The 14689-nt window shown below is 41.4% G+C and overlaps 1 protein-coding gene across 18 annotated transcripts in view; it reads left to right on the plus strand.

Annotated features, from left to right (window-relative positions):
- DTNB (dystrobrevin beta) overlaps positions 1-14689 on the plus strand; it is a 214843-nt gene that overhangs the window by 43934 nt on the left and 156220 nt on the right. For all 18 annotated transcript variants that reach the window (XR_008747996.1, XR_008747997.1, XM_055809646.1 and 15 more), the window contains one exon: positions 4176-4281. Coding sequence is in view for 16 of the 18 variants with exons in the window: in XM_055809646.1 (XP_055665621.1) it covers positions 4176-4281 (106 nt within the window). In the remaining 2 variants the exon portion in view is untranslated. The remainder of the gene's footprint in view (positions 1-4175; positions 4282-14689) is intronic.

Genomic DNA, 14689 nt, shown 5'->3' on the forward strand with positions numbered 1-14689 from the left:
AAGACAGGTACAGGTGGGGCCTAATAGGCAGCTGCTTAGCTCAGTATAACTTGTTTTGATCACTGCAGAGTTAAAAACGCGTATCTTTGTGTTGGCTCAGAGGACGTGGTTTTGCGCCAGTATTTTGTGGGGAGATACATGCATTAACATCTTGTTGGAACAAGCATGTTGGCAGTGTAACAGTAAAACTGGCTGGTTTTGCTATTGAAGCAAGCCTATGGTATTTTTTTAAATATAAGAATACCATGCCCATGCACCCACCTGCAAGATCTGAGACTACAGAGCTATTAAGACAAGTAGGTATGTTAACAGCAATGGTAAAAACAATTATTAAGATGGGATAGAGAGTAAGCAGGTGATTACAGAGAGTATCTGTGCAGAAATGCATTTGTTCTCCTGGGGAGCATTTGACCCTTGTGACTGGTTGTGCCTTCACATTTACTAATTTTCAGTTTATATTCTTGGAGGTTGGAACCTTGCTGGCAGATTATTTGACTGTTGCTGCATCACAAATTGTGGCTTTTGAGTGATGTTTTTGTGGTTACTCCATGGTTGGGTTCTGAAGCCAGTAGGAAATACTAGACCAGCTACAAGAAAGGGCTTTATCTAGGCTACTTCTCTGACACATTCATAATTTCCAGGAGATGACTGCTGTTTGCTTTCCTGTCAACTCAGCCATTTCCGAGAATGCCTATACCCAGACAGACAAGATCAAGCAGTGATAAAGCTGCGTGATTCTTTTTGGTCAATAGGTCGCAAAATATTCTACCTGTAGCTGTGAAAAAACCCAGACCCCTGTGTCCCTACTGCCTCTTGTGAATTACGTGGAAGTTACATCACTCCATACACAGGTTTTGACAATTCATAAGGTTCTCGTTGCTTAAAGGAAACCATTTTTTTTTTTTCTTTGAGGAACATCCTTGTCTATAGCAGAAAGAAACTCTCCAGCTAGGTTTAGATGGTTCTGCCACTGTGCTTATCACATATCACTGTCTAATTGTAGAGTCATAGAATCGTAGAATGGTTTGGGTTGGAAGGGACCTCTGAAGATCATTTAGTCCAACCCACTTGTGGTGGGCAGGGACATCTTTTACTAGATCAAGCCTCTCAAAGACCCATTCAACCTGACTGTGAACACTTCCAGGAATGGGGCATCCACAATGTCTCTGTGCAGACTGTGCCAGTGTCTCATCACCCTCGTTAAAAAAAAATTTCTTCCTTGTGTCTAGTCTAAACTTACCCTCTTCCAGTTGAAAACCATTGCCCTTTGTCCTGTCACTACAGGGCCTGGTATGAAGTCTTTCTCTGTCTTTCTTGTAAGCCCCCTTTATATATTGAAAGGCTGCAATAAGATCTCCCTGGAGCCTTCTCTTCTCCAGGCTGAACCCCAGCCTTCTCCATAAGAAAAGCCTATTTCAGCCCTCTGACAATTTTTGTGGCCCTCTTCTGGACCTGCTCCAACAGGTCCATGTCTGTCTTGTGCCGTGGGCCCCAGAGCTGGACATTTTACTCCAGGTGGAATCTCAGGAGAGTAGAGGGGGAGAATCCCCTCCCTCGATATGTTGGCCTCGCTGCTTTTGATGCAGCCCAGGGTGCAGTTGGCTTTCTGGGCTGTGAGTGTGCATTGCTGGCTTGTGTCCAATTTTTCATCCACCAGTACCCGCAAGTTGTCCTCGGCAGGGCTGCTCTCCATCCTTTCGTCCTTCAGCCTGTATTGATATTGGGGATTGCTCTGACCCAGGTGCACCTGATGTTGTTGAACTTTATGAGGTTCAAACTAGCCCACACCTTGAGCCTGCCAAGGTCCCTCTGGATGGCATCCCTCCCCTCCAGTGAATCAACTGCACCACTGGGCTTGTTATAATCTGCAAACTTGCTGAGGGTGCACACAATCCCTCTATGTCATTGGTGAAGATATTAAATAGTATTGGTCCCAGTACAGACCCTTGAGGGACACTGCTCGTTACTGGTTTCAACTTGGACATTGAGCCATTTAGCATAACTCCTTAGATGCGACCAGCCAGCCAATTCCTTATCTGAGTCCATCCATCAAACCCCTATCTCTCCAATTTAGTGGCCAGAACATTGTCATAGACCATCTCAAAGGCCTTACAGAAGTCCAGGTACATGCCATCTGTAGCTCCTCTCTTGTCCACCGATGGTCGCATCATAGAAGGCCACTAGATTAGTTAGGCGGGAGTTGCACTTCATGAAGCTGTGCTGGCTGTCTCAAATCACCTCCCTGTCTTCTGTATGCTTCAATGTGTTTTCCAGGAGGATCTGCCCCATGATCCTAACAGGCATGGAGGTGAGGCTGGCTGGTAGTTCCTAGTGTCCTCCTTTCTACCCTTTTAAAAAACTGCCATGATGTCTAATGGATCCTGAGTCTTGTCTCCAGAAAACTTGTCTGTCTGTGAGCAGTACTTATTTGGACTAACCTTCACATTCTTGGATGTGAAACAGTATGAGAGATGAGAGCCAAGGCAAGATGGGGAACCTTAGAGGCATTTTTATGAAGTCGTACAGTAACTATACAAGCAACTAGGTAATTATGTTAAGATTTGAAACACAAAATCTGCGCATCAATTACAGATGCTGCTGCCATTTAATATCATTAGCACAACGGTTCCTGTTACACAAGCAGCCCTTTCTGATCTCAGATATCACACACCACCCTCGGTTAATTCCCAGTTAATAACTGTGGTTCTCCTTCTAGCAGAAGGCCTTGTTTGGCATATTTACAGCATTTCATGGCCTTATAAAACGTGTATTTGTTAAAAAGAAATTTGATTTCTTCACCCAGGAGGAGGAGAAGGCAGGTTGACCAAGTGTAGCTATTAATAGCCTGAAGGATGACTTGGCCTTGAGGAGGAGGGAGGGCTGGGATTGCCAGGCAGGATCCAGGCGTGCGTTCTTGTCCAGGTAGTGAGTGCGTCTGGTGTTGTGTCTGGCAAAGGGAATTCTTGGACTCTCTTGTAGCAGCAGTTAACTGTTCAGGAAAAGCTTTTAATTTATTAAGCAGAGAGACTGGAACAAGGACACCTTATAAAAGTTGGAAGAAGTAAGATTAAATATTTCTTAGAATTTTCCTTAATGGTAACTGCGATAGATAATAATAATTCTAAATTATCTTTCCAGGATAGTTAGTTGCAGAGGTATTAGGTGCCTGTAATCATGAAAATATTGATGTTTAAATATAAACCTTCTCATTAATTAGAACAAAACAAACTCCAAACAAAAAACACCTTAATTTGTGGCATGCTAGTTGCAAGTGAAAGCTACAATTAGTTTCACAGCTGCTGGAAAACCAGACTGGCTTTTCCTCTAGCTCTGCTTACCCTCCCTGTTGTGGATGCTTTTTAGCCTACCACTGCCATATGCCAAGGTGAGAAAAAAGTGCCATCAGACCAGCTGGTCTTCTGCCTACGAGAAGTTCTTAAGCATCCAGCTTATTGTATGCAAAAGCCAACCTAGTCTTTCTTTGTATCCATAATATGCGTAGCTGTTTTTCTTACCGGTTGTCTCCATCTGTTTGTATTTGCAGCACATATTTTCTCTTGCTCACTTGAATTTGAAACCTCAGAAAATACTACTCTTAACATGCCTGACTTCCTTCTAATGATTTCATTTCAGTTTTGTTTTTCATACAATCGTTTAGGTTGGAAAAGACCTGTTAATTGACAGTTGTGTAAAACCTTAGCCTGGTTCTCCCCATGCCTCTTTTTCTTTTTATTTTACCTTTTTAAAGAGTCATTTACTGTATGGATCATGTATGAATGTTAGCGGTAATTACGTATGTCTACCTTTTTCATTGCTGTCTGTATGTTTGAAATGCTGTTTTCTACATTGTTAAATGACCTCCACTCACATTTGTTGTATTCCTCTTCAAAATAAGAACCTTTCACTGTGACTCAGGAACCAATCCTGACTGACTAGTCCTCCGTTCCTTGGGGTTTTCTGTTCATCTGTTTATCGTTTATTTTTGTATGATTATATCGTGTCTATACTAATAACTTCATTGTGGTGTTACTATTTGTCTAATACCAATTGAAACTCCATGAGCAAAGTAGTTGTGTCCTGTTAGAAGTTGAGTCATAGATTTTAAGGCTGAAGTAGATTTTGGTATATAGAATTGACATTTTTCTTATTAAGTTCTATTTGTCTTTTCTTTGCAGAAAAAGATCATGCTAAACATGTTTTTAGACACGTTGATGGCTGATCCACCTCCTCAGTGCCTTGTGTGGCTGCCTCTCATGCACAGACTTGCCCATGTTGAAAATGGTAAATGGAATATTTTCTTGTTTGAAGCATCTGGTTGGAGCAAGGTTTCTGTTCCACATATGTAAATATGCTGTTCTTTCTCACGTAATGAAGCGCTTAATGCCTTCATCGTTCCACTGTAACGGACTTAATCTCAGAGCATTTAAGCCCAGACTTTTGTTGCAGTGAAAGTGTTCTGTGCTTCTGGGATGAAGATGTTCTTTTTGAAATCATCAGCAACAATGCAAAACAAGATCAGTTTTAGAGTTCTAGTACCACTAGTAGTGGAAGATGGAAAAAAACCCCCACAACACAGCAGAAAAACTATATTCTCTATATGTTCTTGTTTGTTCTGGAGCTTTTAAAAAAAACTTCACTTGAACCATGCTTTAACATATGCTTTCAAGTGCTATCTCCCAAAGATTTTGGTACCCGCTCAAATGCCTGCCTTGAATAGTATTTGAGCACGATTCACTTCAGTGCTCACTGTGGGAGGTAAATGCTGAGCTCCTCTCACTTCCAGACCTCTTCTTAGCTAAAATTTCCTGTGTTTACTGCCTATGGAAAGTATTTAAGGAGCAATAAAGGATGGAAAACTGAAGTTTAACAGTGAGAAAGTGTGATGAAAGAATCATCTGGCTGAGAGGGCTTTATGGAGTTCAGGGAAGCAAAAAGGTTTACTGCAGAAGGTTGTGCAATTGTATTGAAACTATTGCTGTGTTTAGTGGCCAAAAAGGTGGTGTGTTTAACTTCTTGTACAGTTGTACGCAGTATATGCGTATGATGTTTTGTATGTGAATTCTAGAAAAAACCCCACTTTTTTCCTTCACCCCTAAACTAAACTTCATCTTTTGTTTCCTTCCCCACAGAGTAAAGTCATGTTATCACCCTTCAAAAGCCCTGCCCTACTAGCTGTTATCTTTTCTTCTGCTTGATGCCTTTCTAGTCATTTCAGAGGTCACTTCCATCCTCAGCTGTTCAGTGCTTTTTGTGATTCTAGGTATGATTGAAATGAAAATCCCACTTTATCATTCCCTGAAGTTCTTCTCTTCCACCATGAGCCTGTAAACAATGTCTACTTGATAAAAATGGACTCAGTCCATAAAGATCCATCCTTTGTGTCTTTACTATCTTGAACGCTTTTCCCCGTAGTATCTGTTTAGTAGTGGTCTTGTTCTGGAGTTAGTTAATATCCCCTGCAAGTTAGTTTTCTCTGGATTGCACCTTGTCAGTGTGGTACTTTTCTTTCCTAACCTTTCCCCACAGCCAGATGCTTGTCATCTTCACAGCTTGTAGGTATTCTCATTAATTACTGTGACAATCACTGCTGAGTTACTGCAGAGCCACTTGAACACCTCAGATGGCACCTTTAAAAAAAAAAATCCTGCAGTTTCCTTGGTTGTCTTCAACGCTGATACAAGCAAGAGGCAATTAAGCTCTGAACCGAACTTGTTTTATTGACAAAATAGCATTTAGAGGTAAAAAATCACATCTCTTTTCTCTCAAGGCGTCAGATAAACCCCATGGATTGCATGTATTGATCTAAACAAATAGCTTGGCATGTTATTTCTCTATTTGCATGATAATAGGCAGCATAATCACAATATGCTTTTGTGCAGGCATTCTAATCTGGTTTGTTACGCTTTTGTAGAAAGAGGGTTCTTGGTAAATGCAAGTGGAAGGAGTCTTCAGGCTGTTTTCTCCCTCTCATATATAGCAAAGGGATAATATAGGAAAGAATGTCTAGCTTTTAAACTTGTCACTGCTGTTATCTTAAGCTTATATTAACATTTGTAGAAATACTTTGCTAGCTCGTAGACTCTCTAGGGTAAGGATTGTATCTTGCCTGATACACAACACTTAAAAAAACCCCCAACAAATATGTGCAGTAGGGAGAAAGCAGTTCCTGTTTAGGAGTTCCCAATTAAAAAGTGTTCCATAACTTCTTTTTTTTTAAACTGTGTCAAGTAATTCTTTGGTCAGGTATTATAACTCAAGCTTTGACCACCTTCTGTGACAAATCTTCAACTTTCCCAAAAAGATCAAAATAACTTCAGTAATTTCTGAATGGGATTGAGAATTTCTGACTTTCCTAAAATAACAAAAATTTTATTTAGCAGCTGCTGAGCAGCCTCAGCTGGGATAAATCTTTTACTTTTCACAAGGGAAGACAGAGGCTCACAGTGGAGTTAATTTTTGGCTTCCCTTTGAAAAAACAGGAAAGAAAATTAAAAAAAGCTTAAAAATCTACAGAACTCTGGTAATGCCATTTTTCTTTTTGGCTTTTTCACATTTCTTGAAAGGAGGAAGGTGGTTTCCTAGGAGGATGCACCAGTCATGCTGGTGTTTTGACAGGGATTCTGACGTGCACAGACCATCTTTAAACTCCCCTCTAACAACATGATTCCCCTCACGGGAGGTCGAGTGGAGGCTGGTTGAGGCCAGGCTCTGTCGTTGCAGAGCTCTGGCACCTCTCGGTGCTCTGTGTCCCATCTCCAGCACCTTTCCCTTTCTTCCCCTCCTCCCTTCCAGATGGGCAGGTCAGTGGCTGAGCAGTGTTTTCAGTGTCTGGGTGGGTTGCGTTGCCATTTCTCTGCCTTTCCTGAAGCAGAATTACCTTATTTTCACACTTTTCTTTCTCTCTGTGCTTCCTCAGGCTTCTGTGAATTCTAGTTTCCATTAAGAAATATAAGTTTACAGGCAGACTCAGAATTATTTCAGAATTATCCTGATGGTGGTAAAGGAGTTCCAGTGACAGAAACTTGTGCTTTTGAGTCGGTCTGGCCTTTGCTGCTCTGAGTGTGTCACTGACATCCATCAAGAAACTACTCTTCCTTTCTTCCTTATTGTGATTTTGAGTCAATGTTTTCATGATTACTCAGGAGCCAAAATTTTTTCCATTTTTGCTTTAGGGAATCTTGGCATTTTGATGGAGCTCTGCATTGTCCTTGTGTTGTCAGTAGGTAAGGAAAAGGCTTAATAAGAAAAATGTAGCGTTAAAATCTTCTGTACTAGCAATAGGTAATTGCCTGCACTGCCTGAGTTGTAAGTTGTCATTATGGAAGGCTCTTCTGATTGTGAACTCTTGCCCTTAAAACCCAGTTTTAAATTATTTAGATTCTCCAGATGATTGCTTTAAAGAAAGGGAAAGGAAGCTACCAGCTGCTGTAGATATCATTATAATTAAGAAGACTTATCCACTTCTAAGAGGCACAGCATCACTTGCATACACTAGTGATAGCAAACATCTGAAAGCACATTTCAAAAATACTCCTCTGCAAAGATTTTTCAGTCCATGCTGCTCTGGTGTGTTTGTTCCTGTCTGTGATAACTTGGGTAAGGGTAATAATTTGGTGTAGCATTTTTACAGTGTAGGGAAATGTTAAGCTGCTACTCAGCAGAGTCTTTGCACAACTCAGGCTGGGACTTGTGATACACTTGTGTTTTTCCATGCCCTGCTTAGAGCCATCATCTGACTTGACACCTTGGAGTGTGTACCACTGGTGGTATTCTGTGAGTTTTTACACCCATCGTTTCTTTCTGGATACAAAATCTGTATTACGTTTCAGTCTTACTCTGGTTTGCTGGTCCCTAAGCTTTCCAGTGGAATGCAGATAATTTTAAACAGTTCTGCTGTATTGCACGTGCCAGATTGTTTCTGTTCATCATAACCTGCGGATGTAACCCATCAGTAATCCTGCTGAAGTGGTCCACCAGATCCACATGTCCCATAGACCACAGGTTGTAAACCAGCGTTCCACTGCACTGAATGGAGCAGAATGTGTTTAGTCCCAGAGACTAGCTTTTGTTTAGAGATTTAGCAGCAGAACGCAGGACCAGAAAGTATTTGGATGTATCCACAACTGTTAATTTAGACCAAGGAGGTCAGGTTCCAGCTTTAGTCAACAGGAAGGTGCAGAATCCTGCTCTGACTGCCACCTAAGCAGACCTCTATCCATGGATTTTTAGCTGAGGATGTTAATCTCCTGCAAGAGTTCTCCTTCTGCTCATTTGAATAGTTTCCACAGGAAGATCTGAAAGTCAGCATTGAAACCTGTAGCTTAGCATGTACATTATATACTAAGCATGATTTTTGTGGTAAAATTACATACAGCTTTATAAGGAATACAGTATTTGGAATAATAGGCTTTCTGTGGAATTTTTATCTCATAGCTAACAGTATCAGTTGTACACATTTTACATTGGAGTAATAGCATTTAAAAGTTATGGATGTACACATCAATGTTGCTGGCCTGTGTCCATTAGCACAAAGCAAAATCTTGTAGCAGTATGTCTTGTTTACAGATGTAGCTATGAGTACCACATGCAAAGGAATAGCATAATAAAAGTTTGTGTTTATAGTCATGGCAAATTCCTCAAATTGTTTTTTCTCCAGCATTAATTCTGTCTTAGCCAGGTTTTGAACAGTGGGATTTTTTCCACATTGTCCCTGAAACATATTTTATGTGAAACTGCTGAATTATTACATCTTCATCATGCTTTAGCTTTCTGTTTTTATTATCTCCTCTTTGATTTCTTTTATTTTGCAGCTGTCATATTTTCATTTTCCTTTACCTGCTAGTTTATTTTTAATGTCTTTGGGAATTTCTTCCTCACAATTTACTAAAGGCTCTCTTCTTTTCCCCTTTTTAGTTCTATCTACATTTTGTTACTGAGAATATTCTTCCTGCAGAAATACTGTCATGTGTAAGCAGGCAACTTGACCATGCTGTTCAGTTCCGGGCCAGTCTCTGATCATTCAGTTCTGCATCTCTCTTAATTCTCTCATGTATCTTTAAAATTAGGGTGATTTGAAACATCCAAAATATGGATGCACAATTTTCCTCTAAAGCTCTTCTTTGTTATTTCATTTTAGCAATCTGTCATTTATATTACTATCATATTCTGGAAGACCTTAACCATAGCCCCCCGTGGGGAGGGCATTGTCTAGACAGAGCACTGGGTTTTGGCATCAGCAGTAAAAATAGAAGATAAAAAGATGGAGCCAGGGCAGTAGATGGAGATTTCAAGACAAGGAGGAAGGTCAGATTTGGGGTTTGCAGTTCAAAGATTAGTGGTGGAGTAAAGGTACCCACATTTGAATGGGGAACAGTAATAAGGGATTTTGACCACAACAGTTTCTGTGGAAATGTGAGAGGCAGAGGGATTTCTTACACTCAAACTGAAGGAGAGGGACATCAGACAGTAAGCGTGCCCTCAGTGGGCTTAGAGACAAAAGGAACGTGGGGCTATAGAAGAAAATAGTTAAATATTTTTGTCCTTGGAATTTAAAAACCTAAATCATGTGTATATTTTGGTGTTGCAGAGCAAAGGGAACAGACCAAAGAAAATAATAATAAAGAAGGAACAGCTGTGAGGAGTCTGAGGTAAATCACAAGGTGGCACAAGAAGGTCTTTGAATAAATCAGGGATTTGTAGAACAGAGCAAATGAGAAGTGTCTGTGTGACAGAGGAGGGCAGGAGAGGAGAAAGGTCACACCACATTGTTCTGGTTGTCATTTGGAAGAATTTTACGTGTCCTGATCAGAGAAGAAATGGGAATGGAGAGAGAGGAGATTTGAGTAGTGACTTGAAAATTGATGACTGAAGATTTAAATACTGATGGCACAGATACTGTTAAGGCTTTAACAAAGAGTTAGATATTACTTAGAAGAATTTCGGAGGCTGGCAGAGTTGAAAGGAGAAGAGGGCACAGCTTTGATGGGTGAGGTTAGTTTTGTGACAAGATTTCTGTCAGGGATACTCTGCAATGCAGGAGCCTGAGCAGAGCTAGTGATGCCAGCCCCCCAGCCCCACGGTGGCTCAGACAGGATGGGAAGTAGAAGGACGTGTCCTGCAGCATGGGGCAGAATGCTTGGGAGGGACCTGAAATACAGCGACAGTCACTGATTGTACCAGTTGAAGAAAAAGAAGGGAAAGCAAACACTTGCTGAATACAGATACATGATCAGGAGTCAGAGAAAGGAGGATTTTTTCTCAGCCAGAACTGGGTTCTTGGTCCAGTCTCTCTAGCTGCCTCTCTGCTGCACTTCCTGCACTTTCCATAGGGAGCTGGTCTGCTGGCAGGAGTGAAGGGAGGAAGGAGCAGGTGGTCTCTTTCAAGAAAGACCTATAGGAAATTTGAGTCTGGAATTCTGGCAGCCAGAAAAGGGAATGACTGAAGGCTTGGAAGCAGTGGGAAGTGGAGAGAAGCTTTAAAACTCCCACTCCCATATGTGACAGGGAGCCTTGGGTGAAGGGACACCTTCAAAAGAGAAGGTATCAACAATAAAGAAGCGTTCAGATCACTGAGGCAAAGAAAATGAAGCATGAGGAGCATTTTGGTTAGAACAAGCCTTTCAGAGGCAGGAAAGGAAGAATAGGAAGGAGAAAGGAAAAATGGACTGGGACATGAGGTGAACTCTTGCAGTCCATAGGCAGGGAGGGGTCATGGTGGCTCAGATGTGACTTGGAGCTGGGCATGTCAATGATGTGAAAAACATTTTCAGTTGACTGCTTTATGGCAACCTCAGTCGGTTGGATTTATGCAGGTGGGAGTGTGGAAAGTGATCTGAACAGGAGAGAAAATAGTTTGCAACGCCGTATTTTACAGCATTCAGAAATGAACAAAAAAATGGGAAAAGAGTAATATCTGCATTTGATCATGACATACCACCTGCCAGTAAGCCTGGAAGGGGAAGATAGCAGGTTGCTACTGGGAGGAAGCATACTGGTCCACTTGATTTATTTGTTTCCCATCCATAGCTAAATCTTGTCACGTTTGGGGCAGGGGGGAAACAAACCACAAAAAACCAAACAACCCACCCCAAACAAAATACCCTGGCAGACAAACCAAAAAGTGCACTTCCTTGGTTTCTGTCTTGATGGCCAGATACCTTTCCTGTGATTTAATAATCTGTGATACTGATTGTTCCAATCTTCTCTTTACCAGTCGTTTTGCGAGTATGCTTTTTGCAGTATGTTCAGCGCTGTCACCATTATTATTTTGCCTAATGTTTTATTTTATCAGAATGTTATTATTGCTTTCCTAAATCAAGCATATCAATTCCAAGGGGGTTCCCCCCCCCCCCCCTTTTCATCAATAGTAACCTCTTCTAAATGCATGGTGTCAGAGAAGATAAGAGGCATTTTTGAAAAGGTGGGGAAGAAGAGACAAGATGGAGGGATACTCAGGGGCAGACAGAACATGCTGTGAGCAGCTGATAGCAGTATATTGGCTTTCATTAAGGTAGTGACCTAATGCTCGGGCTTAGCAGGAGACAGCAACCCTGCTGCAGGCAGAAAGGATATTGCAGGAGAGTGCGGGGGTGTGTGCATGTGCAGGAAGAAGCTTTGGGAACCTGTGACTTCACCCATCTCTCTCTCCAAAGGCAAACTCAAACATATGTAAACATTCTTGAAAGATCTGCCTTGCTGCTGCTTAAAATCCTCTATCAACAATTTTCAACATCTCTTTGGACTTGAGGCTGGGATGAGATCAGTGTTTAAATATTCTTAGGGTGAGAAAGTTTAGTTTTTTCCTAATGTTCTAGCATGAATTTTTTCTTATTGCAGTTTAAACCCTTAAGTACCTCCTGTTTTTTGGCCACTGGCTCTGGAGAATGTATTGCTATTTTTGTAAGTACCTCTTGCATGTTTGATGATAACTTTCTCAGTCTACTCATAACCGAGATGTCTACTAGATACAGTTTGGACAGTTCTAATGCTTTCTCCTGTACTTAAAATTAACCCACATCTTCCTTGAAATGTGGTGCCCTAAATCAGACATTTTTGATGATAGTTCAGTATGTTTATGAGAAATATTGATCAGTGCATGACCTGGAATAAAGCCCTTTGCTCATTAGATCTTTTCATTTTGACAATTAACTGCTCTCTGGTCTTTTTCCAATGAGATTCACATCTGGTTTACAGTCCTTTCATCTAATGTGTGTTTGCCTCTGTCATGAGAATATCACAGGACACCAATTTTGTAAGAATTACTGAGGTAAAATGAAAAATTGGTGACAGTACCCAAAGGGGGCTGTTGCGGTTTAACCGCAGCCAGCAGCCAGGTGCCACGCAGCCCCTTGCTCACCTGGAGGGGTGGGGAGGAGAATCCGAAAGGAATGTGAAACTCAAGGGTTGAAATAAGAACAATTGAATAATTTAAACACAAAAAAAGGTAAGAACAATAACAATAGGAACAACAGTTATACTGAAAAGGTGGATAAAAGGATAAAATCCAAAGGAAAGGGGAGAAAGAAACCCAAGTGATGCACAGTACAACTGCTCCCCACCCGCTGACGGATGCCCAGCTCCCCAAGCAATGATCCCCCCAAGTTTATATACCAGGCATGACGTCCCATGGTGTGGAATACCTTGTTGGCTGGTTCAGGTCAGCTGCCCTGGCTGTGTCCTTTCCCAGTCTCTTGTGTCCCTCCAGCATCTTGGCTGGCAGGGCCCAAGAAACCAAAAAATCCTTGACTTAGTATAAACATTACCCATCAACAACTAAAACCATCAGTGGGTTATCAACAGTGTTTTCACATCAGAGCCAAACCCCAGCACCATACTCACTCTTAAGAAGAAAGTTAACTCCATCCCAGCCGAAACCAGGACAGGGGCCAACAAGAAAGCTGGAGAGGGACTTTTTAGAAGGGCCCATAGTGATAGGACAAGGGGGAATAGGCTAGGCTCTAAACTTGAAAGAGGGGAGATGTAGGTGAGATGTGAGGAAGAAATTCTTCCCTGTGAGGGCGGCGAGGCGCTGGCCCAGGCTGCCCAGAGCAGCTGTGGGTGCCCCATTCCTGGCAGTGCTCAAGGCCAGGCTGGACGGGGCTGGGAGCAGCCTGGGCTGGTGGAGGGGTCCCTGCCTGTGGCAGGGGGGTGGGAACTGGGTGAGCTTTTAAGGTCCCTTCCAACCCAAACCGTTCTATAAGTCTATAAATGTCATAGACATTTGATGCCTGTTTCCTATTTTCAAGGTCAATTAGTCTGTCATGGAAATATATTAGGTTGTTTTGGCAAATGTAGTCCATGGCTCATTTCTCTGGTGTTCTGCAGGTGCGTACAGTACTTTGCTTTATTATTTGTTCCAGTATATATTCTAGTTAAAATAAGATGAGGAGTCAGTAGTTATATATGGATAATTTCACACCCCTTTAAAGATCGTAATTACAATTAATGTAATGTCTCTCTTAGATCCCCTCCTCGTTTTCCTCTCATTCTTTCTTTCTTTGTCCCTAAATATTTTAACCTTCGTTAATCGTTTGTCCTCGTTTTCACTTCTGTAGACTTCCTTTTGAATTTTAGATTATTTAGGAGCCCTTAAATTTTAGCCACATTCATCCTTTACTGCAGTCTGCTCTTTTCTCTGCTCTGAGGTAGTTCACGCTTGTTTCTTTAGCATAACTTTTTAAAGGGACTGACAATCCTCCTAACTCAGTTTTCTTGTTGAACTGTTTCTTCTTGTAACTTGCCTACTAATTCTCATGGGTTTACTGAAATCTGCCACATTGAAGCCATGTTTTCTCTTCTCCACTTCCTAAAATTCACAAAATTTCTCTGTTGGCATGTTGACCTAAGGTCACTTGTCATCTTTTTCAGCCAGTTCTTTTCTGCTGTCTGATACGAATGCAGAAGTCTTTCTTTTTCATTGCTTTCTCTACCTGTTCTATTAAAAAGAAAAGGAAAAAAAAGTCATCAGTCCCTCTACAATCCATTCCCAATGGGAATTTGTGTATTGAAATCACCTACCCACAATCAAGTTCTTTGCTGTATATACAGTGTTGCTACGTGCTGCAATAAAGTGTCATCCACCTGATATTCTTGAATTAGTTATCCATGGCATTCCTGATCAGGTTAATGCTCAAGTTGTCTTTGCTTTAACTGTGTTTTCAACACCTTGGCATTTATATCTGCTTTTGAGGTAGCAGGCACTTCTGGGCTGTTTAACTGGCCAAACCTCCTGTAGAAGCCGTATCTCTCTACGTTAACTTTATTGCCCTGTGCAGTATTGCACCAAGTCTCAGTTAGAACAGACAAGTCATCATTTTTTATCATAGATCAAAACTCCAGACTCTTTATAATTATTTCTTTTACATCTTTCAGTAGTCTTATATGTCTCATAACAGACATAGCTAAGAATTTCAGCTGATGGGACAGTGAGCTGCTCAATTTTTTCCTGTGGTCTTCTCCATAGCACAGTTATGTATACCTGCTGTCAGTCTAGAGCCTAAGTAATTACAGGCAATGCCAAAACATTTGCTCCTGTAATTCACCTTCCTTCACCTTTCCATGCTGTTTCCTGTGCTTCACCTTTTTAAGATGCATTTGACATTTAAGATATCCCCTTTACCTCATTCTCACCTTCCTCTTTTGTTTGTTGTAGACTTCTCTCTTCAATGGAGCAAGGCTCTGATTGTTTGTG

This window comes from Falco peregrinus, chromosome 7 (genome assembly GCF_023634155.1).
Source record: "Falco peregrinus isolate bFalPer1 chromosome 7, bFalPer1.pri, whole genome shotgun sequence".
NCBI lineage: Eukaryota > Metazoa > Chordata > Aves > Falconiformes > Falconidae > Falco > Falco peregrinus.